The sequence below is a fragment of the Bubalus bubalis genome, chromosome X, assembly GCF_019923935.1.
Source record: "Bubalus bubalis isolate 160015118507 breed Murrah chromosome X, NDDB_SH_1, whole genome shotgun sequence".
Classification (NCBI taxonomy): Eukaryota; Metazoa; Chordata; class Mammalia; order Artiodactyla; family Bovidae; genus Bubalus; species Bubalus bubalis.
In genome coordinates, this window is record NC_059181.1 from 91,865,786 (window position 1) to 91,880,790 (window position 15,005).

Sequence of the window (15,005 nt, forward strand, 5' to 3'; positions counted from 1 at the left end):
TATGATTATCTCAATAGACCCAGAGAAAGCCCTTGACAAAATTCAACATCCATTTATGATAAAAACCCTCCAGAAGGCAGGAATAGAAGGAACATGCCTCAACATAATAAAAGTTATATATGTTAAACCCACAGCAAACATTATCCTCAATGATGAAAAATTGAAAGCATTTCCCCTAAAGTCAGGAACAAGACAAGGGCGCCCAGTTTCACCACTACTATTTAACATAGTTTTGGAAGTTTTAGCCACAGCAGTCAGAGAAGAAAAAGAAATAAAAGGAATCAAGGTTGGAAAAGAAGAAGTAAAACTCTCACTGTTTGCAGATGACATGATCCTCCAAATAGAAAACCCTAAAGACTCCACCAGAAAATTACTAGAGCTAATCAGTGAATATATAAAGTTTCAGGATATAAAATTAACACACAGAAATCCCTTGCATTCTTGTACACTAACAATGAGAAAACAGAAAGAGAAATTAAGGAAACTATTCCAATCACCATCGCGATGAAATAATAAAATACTAGAATAAATCTACCTAAAGAAACAAAAGACCTATATATATAAAACTATGAAACACTGATGAAAGAAATCAAAGATGACACAAATAGATGGACAAATATACCATGTTCATGGATCAGAAGAATCAATGTGGTGAAAAATGAGTATACTACCCAAAGCAATCTATAGATTCAATGCAATCCCTATCGAGCTACCAATGGTATTTTTCACAGAACTAGAACAAATAATTTCACAATTTGTATGGAAATACAAAAAACCTCAAATAGCCAAAGCAATCTTGAGAAAGAAGAATGCAACTGGAGGAATCAACCTGCTTGACTTCAGACGACACTACAAAGCTACAGTCATCAAGACATTACGGTACTGGCACAAAGACAGAAATATAGATCAATGGAACAAAATAGAAAGCCCAGAGATAAATCCACACACCTATGGACACCTTATCTTTGACAAAGGAGTAAAAAATATACAATGGAGAAAAGACAATCTCTTTAATGAGTGATGCTGGGAAAACTGGTCAAGCACTTGTAAAAGAATGAAACTCGAACACTTTCTAACACCACACACAAAAATAAACTCAAATGGATTAAATATCTAAACGTAAGACCAGAAACTATAAAAGTCCTAGAGGAAAACATAGGCAAAATACTCTCCAACATAAATCACAGCAGGATCCTCTATGACCCACCTCCCAGAGTAATGGAAATAAAAGCAAAAATAAAACAAATGGGACCTAATTAAACTTAAAAGCTTTTGCACACGAAGGAAACTATAAGCAAGGTGAAAAGGCAGCCTTCAGAATGGGAGAAAATAATAGCAAATGAAGCAACTGACAAAGAATTTAATCTCAAAAATATACAAGCAGCTCCTGCAGCTCAATTCCAGAAAAATAAATGACCCAATCAAAAAATGGGCCAAAGAACTAAACAGATATTTCTCCAAAGAAGACCTACAGATGGCTAACAAACACATGAAAAGATGCTCAACATCACTCATTATCAGAGAAATCAAATCAAAACCACAGTGAGGTACCATCTCACGCCGGTCAGAATGGCTGCTATTCAAAAGTCTACAAATAATAAACGCTGGAGAGGGTGTGGAGAAAAGGGAACCCTCTTATACTGTTGGTGGGAATGCAAACTAGTACAGCCACTATGGAGAACAGTGTATAGATTCCTTAAAAAACTAGAAATAGAACTGCCATACAACCCAGCAATCCCACTGCTGGGCATACACACTGAGGAAACCAGAATTGAAAGAGACATGTGTACCCCAATGTTCATCACAGCACTGTATACAATAGCTAGGAATGGAAGCATCCTAGATGTCCATCAGCAGATGAATGGATAAGAAAGCTGTGGTACATATACACAATGGAATATTACTCAGACATTAAAAAGAATACTTTTGAATCAGTTCTAATGAGGTGGATGAAACTGGAGCCTATTATACAGAGTGAAGTAAGTTGGAAATGAAAAACACCAGTACAGTATACTAATGCAATATATGGAATTTAGAAAGATGGTAATGATGACCCTATATGCAAGACAGGAAAAGAGACACAGATGTAAAGAACAGTCTTTTGGACTCTGTGGGAGAAGGTGAGGGTGGGATGATTTGAGAGAATAGCATTGTAACATGTATATTATCATATGTGAAATAGATTGCCAGAACAGGTTCAATGAATAAGACAGGGTGCTCAGTACTGGTGCACTGGGATGACCCTGAGGGATGGGATGGGGAGGGAGGTGGAAGAGAGGAACAGATGTACACCCATGGGTGATTCATGTCAATGTATGGCAAAAACCACTACAATATTGTAAAGTAATTAGCTTCCAATTAAAATAAATAAATTAAAAAAAAGTTCTCATCAGAAGTGTGATTATGTGGGGTGATGGATGTTAACTAGACTTATTGTGGTGATCATTTTGCAATATATACAAATAGGGAATCATTGTGATGTACATGTAAAAATACAATGCTATATATCAAATATATATACACATGCATATGTATAAAAAATAAAATACTCAGGAATAAACTTAACCAAAAGGTGAAAGTCTTTTATGCTGAAAATTATAAAAGGTTACTGAAAGAAATTAAGGAATACACAAATAAATAGAAAGCCATCCATGTCTAGGAATTGGAAAATTCAATATTGTTATGATGCCACCAAAATCAATCCTTATTAAAATCCCAGTGACATTTTGGCAGAAATTTTTTAAAATATCCATCCTAAAACTCCTATAGTATCTCAAGGGATTTTGAATAGTTACAAAAATCTTGAAGAAAAAAAAGTTGGAGACCTCATACTTCCCGATTTTGAAACTTAGTACAAAGTTACAATAAACAAAACAGTGTGTTACTAGCAAATACAGACATATAGATCAATGGAATAGAATTGGGAGTCCAGAAATAAATCTTCACACATATGGTCAATGGTCACACGATTTTCAACAAGGGTGTCAGGGCCATTCAGTGGGGTAAGGGCAGTCTTGAACAAATGGCACTGGGAATACTGGATATCCACAGGCTAAAAGATGAAGTTGGATCTTTACCTTAAACCAGATACAAAAATTAATTCGAACTGGACCAAAGACTTAAATGTAAGAGATAAATCTATAAAACTCTTAGAAAAAACATAGAAGAAAGGGTTCATGACACTTGATTTGGCAAAGTTTTCTTGGAAATGATACCAAATGCACAGGCAACAAATAAAAAAAAGATAAGTTGATCTCTATCAAAATGTAAAACTGATGTGCATCAAAGGACACTATCAACACAGTAAAAAGGCACCCCACAGCATGGGGGAAATATTTGCAAGCCATATAACTGATAAGGGATTAGGATCCAAAATATATTTTTTTAAACCACTACCACTCAACAACAACAAAAAACCAAACAACCAGATTAAAAAATGGGGAAAGGAATTAAATAGACATTTCTCCAAACATATACAAACAGCCAAAAAGCTCATTACTCCTTAGGTGTGAGATAACAGAAAACATATATATTTGGTTACATTCTTGGTTTCTAGCACAGAACTCCTAAAACCCTTTCCTAAGGGCACTAGGAGCACCTCTTATTCTAATATTTGGTCTTTCACCCCAGTGGTAAGAGCACTAGGAGTATCTTTGTTCTAATGAGGCAACTCCGGGTGAGCTCCTAGATGCGGGCTGGTTATCAGAATGACCAAGCTAGGATCAGAAGCTTGGACTTTTTGGCTCCACTTTCTCCCTATCCTGCAGAGAGGGGAGAGAGACTGGAAATAGAGCAATAATTGATCATACCTATGTGATGAAGCCTCCATAAAAATCCCCAAAGTAGGAGTTCAAAGAGTTTCCCAGTGGGAGAACACATCCAACTACCAGAAGGGTGATGTACCCCAGCTCTTCAGAGACAGAAGCTCTCGTACTCAGGACCCTCACAGAGCTCATCCTATGTATCTTTTTATATGGATGTTCAACTGTATCCTTTGTCATATCCTTTAATAAACCAGTAAATGTAAGTAACTGTTCTCTGGAGTTCTATGAGCCACTCTAGTTAATAAGTTGAAACCAAGGAGGGAGTCACTGGAACCTCTCATTTATATAGCCAGTTAGTCAGAAGTACAGGTGATAACCTGAACTTACAACTGGCACCTTAAGTGGAGGTGGAAGGCAGTCTTGTGGGACTGAGCCTTTAACCTATGAATTTGATGCTATCTCCAAGCAGATAGTGTCAGAATTGAGTTAAATTGTAGGACACCCACCTGGTATCACAGAGAATTGCTTCATGTGGGGAAAAACACAGAAGTATTAAAAGTGAAGTGTTCTATGTTAAAGTAAAAGAGACACACAGGAGAGGAGAATGGTAGGTTTTTCCAATATAATAGGGAAATGCAAATCAAAACCACAATGGAATATCACTTCATACTCATTAGGGTGGACTGTATTTAAAAAAAAAAAAAACAAACAATGTTGCTGAGGATGAAATAGGAACCCTTGTGTACTCCTGGCAGGAATGTAAAATGATAGGATGTAAAATGACAGAATGTAAAAATAGGATGGTTCCTCAAAAAGTTAAACATAGGGGTTTCCCTGGTGGCTCAGTGGTAAAGAATCTGCCCTCCAATGCAGTAGATACGGGTTCGATCCCTGACACAGGAAGATCCCATATGCATTGGAGCAGCTAAGCCTGTGTGCCAAAACTATTGAGCCTCTGCCCTAGAGCCTGTGAGTGTTACTTGTTCAGTCATATCTGACTCTTTGCGATCCCATGGACTGTAGCCCGCCAAGCTCCTCTGTCCATGGAATTTTCCAGGCAAGGATACTGGAGTGGTTTGCCATTCCCTTCTCCAGGGGATCTTCCTGACCTAGGGATCGAACCCAGTCTCCTGCATTGCAAGCAGATTCTTTACTGTCCAAGCCACATGGACTGTAGCCCACCAAGCTCCTCTGTCCATGGGATTCTCCAGGCAAGAATACTGGAGTGGGTTGCCATGCCCTTCCCCAGGGGATCTTCCTGATCCATGGATCGAACCCATGACTCTTATGCTTGTTGCATTGGCAGGCAGGTTCTTTACCACTAGTGCCACATGGAAAGCCCCGCCCTAGAGCCCATACTCCGCAAGAGAGGCCACTGCAATGAGAAGCCCACACACCACAACTAGAGAGTAGCCCCTGCTCCCCACAACTAGAGAAAGGGCCACACTGCAACGAAGGCCCAGCACAGCCAAAAATAAATAAATAAAATTATTTTTAAAAATTAAACATAGAACTACCACACAATCCAGCAATTCACCTTCTGCGTATATACCCAAAAGAACTGAGAGCAGGGACTCAGACAGATATTTGCACACCCATGTTGATAGCAGCATTACTCACAATAGTCAAAAGGTAGAAGCAACTCAGGTGTTCAACAACGCAAGAAGGAATAAACAAAACGTGGTATATACACACAATGGACTATTATTTAGCCTTAAAAAGGAAGGAAATTCTGATACATGCTACAACATAAATGAACCTTGAAGACATTATGCTGTTAAACAAACCATAACCAAATAAAAACAGTGTTATAATTTCACTTATGTGAGGTATGTCTTCAAATTCATAGAGACAGAATGGTGGTTAACAGGGGCTGGGGAGAGGGGGAATTAGTGTTTGCTGGGTACAGAGTTTTGGTTTTTGAAAATATGAAAGTTCTGGAGATGGACAGTGATGATGGTTGCACAAAGTGACTATTCTTAATGCCACTGAATTATACACTTAAAATGGTTAAAATTATAAATTTTGTTATGCATATTTTATCACAATAAGAAAAAAGACAGCACACTAAAACTGTCTCCCATGTTTTGTGAGAATCAAGTGAGATCTATGTAAAGAAGCTCTGTAATCTATTGGATTGGCCCCAAAGTTTGGGTTTTTCTGTAACAGCTTGTGGAAAAACTCAAACTTTTGGGCCAACCCAAAATATGGCCCTTCACAAATAGTAACTCTTTTTAATCATCACCCTGTTTATCCCAACCTAATACCATTATCCACATGCTCAATCAAGCCCTGCTCACCTAGCAGCACACTGTTGGAGTTTAAGTGCTATCCAGCGATGTCCACCTTCATTTCACTAGGCCCTGGATTCCATGTGCCAAGGCAATGGTCTCCCAGATTTCTGGTTCTGAAACAGAACAAGACCCCAAATTGACAAAAGTTTTAGACAAGCCTGGTGGTTTCTATATACAAAAACCTAAAAGACTTCCTCCTTTTAATCAGTTTTCCCCAATGCTTAGTTTGGAAGCAGTCCTCAATCAGCAACAAGAGGTCAGCATGCCACTGCCAAGAACAAATGAAATCTTCCAATTCAGCTGACTGCCCAACTCCCTGGTCTGCTACCAAGCAAAAGATCTCATAAGGCAGCCTTTGGACAGGTGAAGAATCCCAAACCTCCTTTGAAGGAACAGGATTCTGGGAAAGGAATATAGAAAATATATTCATTAAGCATGAATTAAGAAAAGTAGCTAGATAAGAAATAAAAAATGAAAATGTTAAAACCAAAAGACTGAATAGCCAGCTTTGATGGATTAGACAATTATCTGTAGAGTAGCCTCAGAGCTGAACCCTCAAGCATTCTCAGAAAGTATAAACACTGGTGCAGAATCAGTGTGATAATGCAGTAGTGCAAAACCTAGGAATGATGTTTCTTTCTGGAAAGCAAGGCAATTGGTACCCATAGCCAGATACTGATCAGGATCTGTGTCAACATTCAGGTGCTCTCTGAGGGTCCCAAGTTACCTTATGTCTGCAGGCCTCCTAGAGGATTTTCTTAACTTAGGTAACGCTACAAGGGCTATTTTGAATCTTTTTCCATGAAAAGACGTCTATCCAGAAGTTGCTACCTTTCAGAGGGGGATGTAATTCCATGACTCTCTGAGATGTTATACCTATAACAGCATCAGACAACACCTTCTGTCTTCATTTGGCTACAAACTGGAGGCAAAACAAATGTGCCTCTCTGGGAGTGAAGCAATACAAGGGAAAAGACAATCATGGACAATAGCAATGAAACGTAGGGTCATAGGTATCTAGCCTGTATCTGAAACCTCCCCCCCCCCAAAAAAAAAGCTTAGGAAATATCCCTTGTACACATCTCTTCTTTTTTTTTTTTTTAAATTTTATTTTATTTTTAAACTTAACATAACTGTATTAGATTTGCCAAATATCAAAATGAATCCGCCACAGGTATACATGTGTTCCCCATCCTGAACCCTCCTCCCTCCTCCCTCCCCATTCCATCCCTCTGGGTCGTCCCAGTGCATCTCTTCTTTTTTAACCAACAGGAGTGGTTGATGAATTGACAGAACCAACAGTCCATTCTCCACAAATGGCTGAAGGCAGAACAAGCCTTGGTGCCTCAACCTGTTCTTTAGTGGTTCATTATTATGAGCCATTGATCCACCATCACTGGGCCCTATGCTCTAAGTTCTTTCCCCAAAATGATTTCAAGTTACGCCATTAAAATTCTGAGTTATATTTGAAAGTAGTAGATACAACACATAAACATTCATCCTCTGGAGCCAAAGCAACCCGAGTTAAAATCATACCTTAGCTGCTTGCTGTGTACCAGGGATCAAAGATACTTCCAGTTTCGATGTTTTCTGATACCCTGCCTGCCAATATCCTCCGTCGCCCCGCCCCCTCACCACCAAGCAAACGGAGCCCACAGGCTACATGAAAGCAGGCGAATTTGTTCTGCTTTTACTTCCCCATATCCTCAGCTATGTTGACGCCTTGACACTGAGCAACCCTCATTCTCTAGGATGCCTCGACTCTCTTTCTCTCAGTCCGAACGTTCACAGCTTTTGCAAAAGAATAAAACTCACGCCGCTGGAGCGGGGCCATGCGTTTCCCTTCCCTAACAGGGAGGAACTAAAGTTAAAGTGCCAGGGTTGTTTATCAAATGACTTCCCTGTTACTATGGTAAAGCCGCCGCCGCAATCATTTTTGTGGTCGACATTCACTTGCGTTAGCCTAAGGAAAAAATGAATAATAAGAAATTCTATATACTAAAAGCCTTCAAATTAGCCGAGCTTTAGCTCAGAACCGTTATTCTCAAGCGGGGTACGGGGAGAGAGGGGCAGGGGCGACGGCAAGTGCTCTAGTGAAAGTAATACGTACCGACTGTGACGGAATGACGCCGAGGGAGGGACCTTGCGTCCATCCGGCCCAAGCGTCTCTGTCTCAGGCGCTTCCGGCTCACCGGCCGTAGGGAAGTGTGGTCCGCGCTGGGCTGAAGCACTGTACAGAAGTGATCTTCGGCACGCCGGAAGCCGCAGGAAAAGAGCGATGGCGGGTTTGACTGTGAGAGACCCTGCGGTGGATCGTTCTCTACGTTCCGTGTTCGGTGAGAGAAATTATGTGGAACTGTCCATCGGGGAGGGACAGAAAAAGACAGGGAGCGACGGCGAATCCCCTCCCTGCGCCTCAGGAATCGCCCTGGGAGCCATAGGTCGGGCTTACAGCTCGATCCTGTGGGGCCCCCAGCCTGATAGACTCGTGATCAGAGTGATGCACCCCTTCCCCCAAGGTCTCTCAGCAAAAACTACCGTGTTGCAAAAAACTACCGTTCAGCTTCTATGCGTTTCTCTTTTCATGAGCTTCAATTATTAGCCAGAAGCGAGGGATCATGGCAATGTCCTGTGGTACTTCTCACCCTCTAGCCTAGAATACAGGTTGTGTGCTGAGGGTATAGAGCCTTGTGTTCACTTCCCGCCCTCTCATAAGGGCTTTCATCCTCTGCTTTTTACCGGTTACATTTTAGTTCGTGTTTATTAGTAGTGGCTACCTGGCGTCTTAAGGTAGATTGTAAATGAATGAATGAATGAATGAACGAACGAACGATTAAAACCTAGTTGAAGAAATTTTTAAGAGGGTCAAGTCTATTCTGAGTAATCTCCAGCCGAAATAAGTTGGGGTTTTGTTTGTTTGTTTGTTTGTTTTTTAAGTACGCGTGGTGATTTTAAAGCATCTTTTGGAAGAAACGTGAGGAAACAGTTCCCAATATTTTTTGTTATAGTTGTTTTACAACAGAATAATTTTTAAACATCCTCTAGTACACTCATGGTCATTCTCCTTTGAGTGCATGTATATGTAAAAATAAAGACATATGCGCCAGCTTTAAAAATTATAATATTGACATTTTTAGTAGTTAATGATAAAACTTAAACAACTTCAGATAAATACCAATGCCTAAGTATTTATTTTCACCGTAGTTAAGGGAAATCTAACACTTGTCAGTCTAGTCTGAAAACTGATACTTAAAGAATGCCTACTTTTTTGTGTCCAGTCTCAGTGGTTTTATTTCTCTTGTAATTAAAGTCAGCAGCCAAAATTAAAATCTTATCTAAGGGACTACCAGGAAACTGGGATTGAAGGAACATTGTATTTGAACCAGTTATTACATTGTCAGTGATATATTCAGATACTTTGTCACTAAAGATCTAGGTTACAAAAATCAGAATTTTGATATGTTATCTATTTTCTTCCTTAGTGGGGAACATTCCTTATGAGGCTACTGAAGAGCAGTTAAAGGACATCTTTTCTGAGGTTGGACCTGTTGTTAGTTTCAGGTGAGATCCCCTTTTACTACTTGGTGGAAGTTTCTTAAGAATCACCACAGGTTTGGCCCTTAGTAATAATGGTAAGATTTTTACTGGTGAGTTTTCACATGCATTCTTCTTCTTTGTTAGTTTGTAACAGCTTCATTGAGATTCACATACCATAGGATTCACATTCATTTTTACTAAGATATATTGTTTTCACTTAAAAAGACGTGTAAAAAATGTTTCAATGGGACACAGCAATGGGGTTATCTGTCTTAGGTACACCAAATTACAAGGCAGTGGTAGTGGGAGGGGCTTCCCAGGTGGCTCAGTGCTTAAGAATCCGCCTGCCAATGCAGCAGACTTGGGTTCAATCCCTGGGTTGGGAAGATCCCCTGGAGAAGAGAATAGCAACTTACTCCAGTATTCTTGTCTGAAAAATCGCATGGTGGGTTACAGTCCATGGGATCACAAAAGAGTTGGACACAACTTAGCGACTAAAACAACAGTAATGGTAGTAGGAACCCTGTGTGTATGTAACATTTGCACCTGATGCTTGCTTCTGCTCTCCAGGCTGGTTTATGATAGGGAGACAGGAAAGCCAAAAGGTTATGGCTTCTGTGAATACCAAGACCAGGAGACAGCACTTAGTGCCATGCGAAACCTAAATGGGCGTGAATTTAGTGGGAGAGCACTTCGAGTGGACAATGCTGCCAGCGAAAAGAACAAAGAAGAGCTGAAGAGTGAGTATACTTCCAAGCTGTATATAACATGAGTTAGTAAAGATGTAACAATGAAGATTTCTCACTCACTGATATGTTTTAGTATCTGTTGAAATGGTTATCAGCCTTTTTACTTGACCCACCTAGTGCTTAGGGAAGTGTGTGTGTGTCTTTGAGAAATAAGGTAAAATTGGCTTAAGCCCTTCCATCTCCAAGGAGTTGATTTCCAATTGAAGATGAATTTCAGGCTTACCAAGCCATAAGTCATGTTAACTGTCATTAGTGTTTGCCACTCCTGTAATTATGTTGCCAGATCTGTAACTGGTGGGGATACCAAGGCATTCTCATGGCTTTTTTCACAAGGTAATAGATCCAGAAATTCCATTTTGAAATTAGAATTTTTTCTGTTTGAACCCTTTGCTTCTGAAACGACTTGTGAAAGGAAATGGATATGCCTAGTCCCTAATTTAGGTTAACACTGTTCACCTGTATGATCTTGGTCTCAACTTTCATCAGAGAACAGAAAATACACTCTGTGACTTTACTTCACAGAAATAAAATATTTGCAAATCACTGATTTCTAGGCTCCAGAAAATTTAAAGTTATCAACAAGTTCTTACAGCAGCCTTGGAAAGTAGATACCTGAAGTGATTTAGCTCTTTATTTTACCTCCTTAACATTTTTGTATCTTCTTCCCAATCAGGCCTTGGAACTGGTGCCCCTGTCATTGAATCACCTTATGGAGAGACCATCAGTCCTGAGGATGCCCCTGAGTCCATTAGCAAAGCAGTTGCCAGCCTTCCACCAGAGCAGATGTTTGAGCTGATGAAACAGATGAAGGTGGGAGGAGGGATTAGGTTATGATTAAATCATATTTTATCATATCAACTCTTCAAGGAGTCATTGATAAGTTAATGGAAATGATATCCTGAGCTCAAATAGTAGATGTGCCTGTTAACCAACATTTCTTACACCTTCAATATTCCACATGTACACAGTGTATTATATATTTCATACAAAGAGTTTTCTATTTTTTGTGCACAGACACACCTACACAATCTGGCTGGGTTTTTGTAGCCCATAGATATCATATGTAGATGTTAAAATGTGGCTTTTTTCCCTAAATGGTGGTATTATGGTATTTGAAATACCTCCTCCTATTCTGGCCTGCCATGCCCAAGATTTTCTGTGCTGTGTAAAAATTGATAATTGCTTCTTTTTTTAAAAGTAATTAATTATCTATGGCTGTGCTGGGTCTTCATTGCTGCACGGGCTTTTTCTAGTTGCAACAAGTGGGGCTAATCTAGTTGCAGTGTGCCAACTTCTGATGTTGCAGAGCATGGGCTTTAGAGCATGCGGGCTCAGGACTTGTGGCACATAGGCTTAGTTGCCCTGCAGCATGTAGAATCTTCCTGGACCAGGGATGGAACCAATGTTTCCTGCATTGGCAGGTGGATTCTTAATCAGGAGACCCCCAGGAAAGTCCCAGTAATAGCTTTAAAAGCCTCTTGCATATTACATTTCTCAGATGAGAATAGCTCTAAATCACTGTCAATTTCTGAGTAATAAGTATTGAACCTATGATGAATCTGTTTATCTTCACAGCTCTGTGTCCAGAATAGTCCTCAAGAAGCACGGAACATGCTGCTTCAGAACCCTCAACTGGCTTATGCTTTGCTACAAGCACAGGTAGTCATGAGAATTGTGGATCCAGAAATTGCCTTGGTAAGTGCTTCTGGTTCTTTTATGGAAATGCTAAGGTAAACCATGAGTAGGAAAGAAACAGACAGCACATAGATTTGTCTTCTCACTTTTTAGAAAATTTTGCATCGCCAGACAAATATCCCTACGCTGATTGCAGGCAACCCTCAGACAGTCCACAGTGCCGGACCTGGCTCAGGATCCAGTGTGTCAATGAACCAGCAGAATCCTCAGACACCTCAGGCCCAGACTTTGGTAAGACTTTATCCCTTAACATTTTTTTAAATCTGCCTTGAGAATGTCATTTTCATTTTAGAAGGGTATATTGAAAGAAGAATGTTCAGCAGCCAGAGATGATAATTTCAATTTCCAGGCATAAAAACAGTTAACAAGGTTGCATAGTACATGACATCTAAATGAAGACATATTTGGTGCCAAGTTTGTAAAACAAAGATCCTTGCTTTATGCCCTTTTTTATAAGCTAATTTTGTGTATATGCATGCATGGCACTGTGGTTGGCACTTTGTTCTTCCATAGATACTATCTCATTTAATACTTAGAGCATTGTATGATGTTGGCAATCTTATCTCCATTCTTACTGATGAAAAAAGTGAAGCTAATTTTCCAAGTGTGACACAAAACCTTGGAGCCATGAAAATCAATATATTTGAAAACTGAAAAATCCTGTATGGAGAAAAAGAAATAAATACCGGAGACAAACGACAAATTGGAAAAAAGTATTTGCCATACACATAATGCACTGCAGGCTGACTACTTAAGTTAGTCATGTTCTAGAATATTTCTCACCACTTTATAATAGTGAAAAATTGGAAACATCCTAAATGTATAACAATGGAAGAATGGAGAAAAGTGTATTTATTTAATGAAATACTCTGTAACAGTTCAATAAAATACATTGTGTCACTATGAATAACTTTCAGAATGTAGTTTCATGTAGCAGTTAAGGTGAACTAGGATACATGCTATCAACACAGATAACTCAAAAATATAATGCCGTACAGAAGTGAAAATAAGTAAATGGGCAATGGCACCCCACTCCAGTACTCTTGCCTGGAAACTCCCATGGACAGAGGAGCCTGGTAGGCTGCAGTCCATGGGGTCGCTAAGAGTTGGGCACGACTGAGCGACTTCACTTTCACTTTTTACTTTCATGCACTGGAGAAGGAAATGGCAACCCACTCCAGTGTTCTTGCCTGGAGAATCCCAGGGACAGAGGAGCCTAGTGGGCTGCCGTCTGTGGGGTTGCACAGAGTCGGACACGACTGAAGCAACTTAGCAGCAGCAGCATTTCCAAAATATGGGATGTATGTGTCTGTACATATCCCAAAAGCATGTTGAATGAGTTGCAAAGAATATGTTCAGTATGTAATTGATTACCTAAAACTTCAAAACATCCATCAGAATTGTTCAGTGGTTGTCTTAAGAGGGAGATGCAGGGTGCAACTGGGAAAGACCTATGGGAGATTTCAATTGTATATATATATGTGTGTATATAAATGTATACACATATATGTATATGTGTATGTGTATATGTATGTATATGTGTGTGTGTGTGTGTGTATATATATATAAAATATGTTTCTTTGGGCTGGATGAAGCAGAAGCTAGAATTAAGATTGCAAGGAGAAATATCAATAACCTCAGATACGCAGATGACACCATCCTTAAGGTAGAAAGCAAAGAGGAACTAAAGAACCTCTTGATGAAAGTGAAAGAGAAGAGTGTAAAAGCTGGCTTAAAACTCATTGTTCAAAAAACTAAGATCATGGCATCCAGGTCCCATCACTTCACGGCAAATAGATGGGGGAAGAAATGGAAACAGTGATGGATTTTATTTTCTTGGGCTGCAGAATCACTGCAGATGGTGACTGCAGCCATGAAATTAAAAGACACTTGCACCTTGGAAGGAAAACTGTGACAAACCTAGGCAGCATTTTGAAAAGCAGAGATGTTAGTTTCCTAACAAAGGTCCTTCTAGCCAAAGCTATGGTTTTTCCAGTAGTCACGTATGGATGTGAGAGTTGGACACTAAAGAAAGCAGAGGGCCAAAGAAATGATGCTTTTGAACTGTGGTGTTAGAGAAAACTCTTGAGAGTCCCTTGGACAGCAAGGACATCAAACCAGTCAATCCTAAAGGAAGTCACTCCTGAATGTCCATTGGAAGGACTGATGCTGAAGCTAAGGCTCCAATATTTTGACCACCTGATGTGAAGAACTGACTCATTGGAAAAGACCCTGATGCTGGGAAAGATTGAAGGCGGGAGGAAAAGAGGACGACAGAGGATGAGATGGTGCAATGGCATCACCGATTCAATGGACATGAGTTTGAGCAAGCTCCAGGAGCTAGTGATGGGCAGGGAAGCCTGGCATGCTGCAGTCCATGGGGTCGCAAAGAGTCAGACATGACTGAGCAACTGAACTGAACCAACTGAGTATGTTTCCTAAGATGTATGGTTATTTTATTCTCTCTATAACATATATCTGGAATTTTTCACAATAAACAACAACAACAAAAAAGACCTCAAATAAATTAATAAGAAACTTGCCAGTAACCCAGTAGAAAACTATGCAATGGACATGAACTGTTCATAAGCATAGAAATGCAGATATATATTAAATGTGTGAAAACTGTTCAACTTCACAACAAGATAAATGTGAATGAAGTACAATAAGCTACCATTTTTCACCTATTAGATTGGCAGAGGTAAACAACTTGGATGACTCATACAAAGGTTTATGGTAAGGGTCAGCAAACATCTTCTAAATGGCCAGATAGTAAATTTGGGGGCAGCTTTGCAGGCCATGGGATCTGTCTTGATTACCCAACTCTGCCATTAGAGTATGAAATGAACCATAGGCAATATGCAAACAAATGTGCATGATTGTGTTCTGGTAAAACTTTATTTATGAAACCAAGCAGTGAGCCAAATTTGGCTCCATGGGTCATAGTTTACCAACCCATGCTCTGA

The 15,005-nt window shown here is 39.8% G+C and overlaps 2 protein-coding genes across 8 annotated transcripts in view; one reads left to right on the forward strand and one right to left on the reverse strand.

Annotated features, from left to right (window-relative positions):
- The window catches only part of SYTL4 (synaptotagmin like 4), a 96,513-nt gene extending 88,443 nt beyond the window's left edge, over positions 1-8,070 (reverse strand). The window contains exons 1-2 of the mRNA XM_044937373.2: positions 7,595-8,070; positions 6,065-6,171 (exon numbers count right to left, since the gene is read on the reverse strand). The gene's annotated coding sequence lies outside the window, so the exon portion shown is untranslated. The remainder of the gene's footprint in view (positions 1-6,064; positions 6,172-7,594) is intronic.
- A 122-nt stretch (positions 8,071-8,192) lies between these two features.
- The window catches only part of CSTF2 (cleavage stimulation factor subunit 2), a 31,766-nt gene continuing 24,953 nt past the window's right edge, over positions 8,193-15,005 (forward strand). For 2 of the 7 annotated variants that reach the window (XM_044937376.2, XM_006059221.4), the window contains exons 1-6: positions 8,199-8,394; positions 9,541-9,619; positions 10,166-10,335; positions 11,018-11,154; positions 11,920-12,039; positions 12,133-12,270. In XM_044937376.2, the coding sequence (XP_044793311.2) occupies positions 8,337-8,394; positions 9,541-9,619; positions 10,166-10,335; positions 11,018-11,154; positions 11,920-12,039; positions 12,133-12,270 (702 nt within the window). In that variant the 5' untranslated portion in view covers positions 8,199-8,336. Of the gene's footprint in view, positions 8,395-9,540; positions 9,620-10,165; positions 10,336-11,017; positions 11,155-11,919; positions 12,040-12,132; positions 12,271-15,005 lie in introns of all 7 variants that reach the window. The other 5 variants (XM_044937379.2, XM_006059220.4, XM_006059216.4 and 2 more) reach the window with 5 other exon arrangements.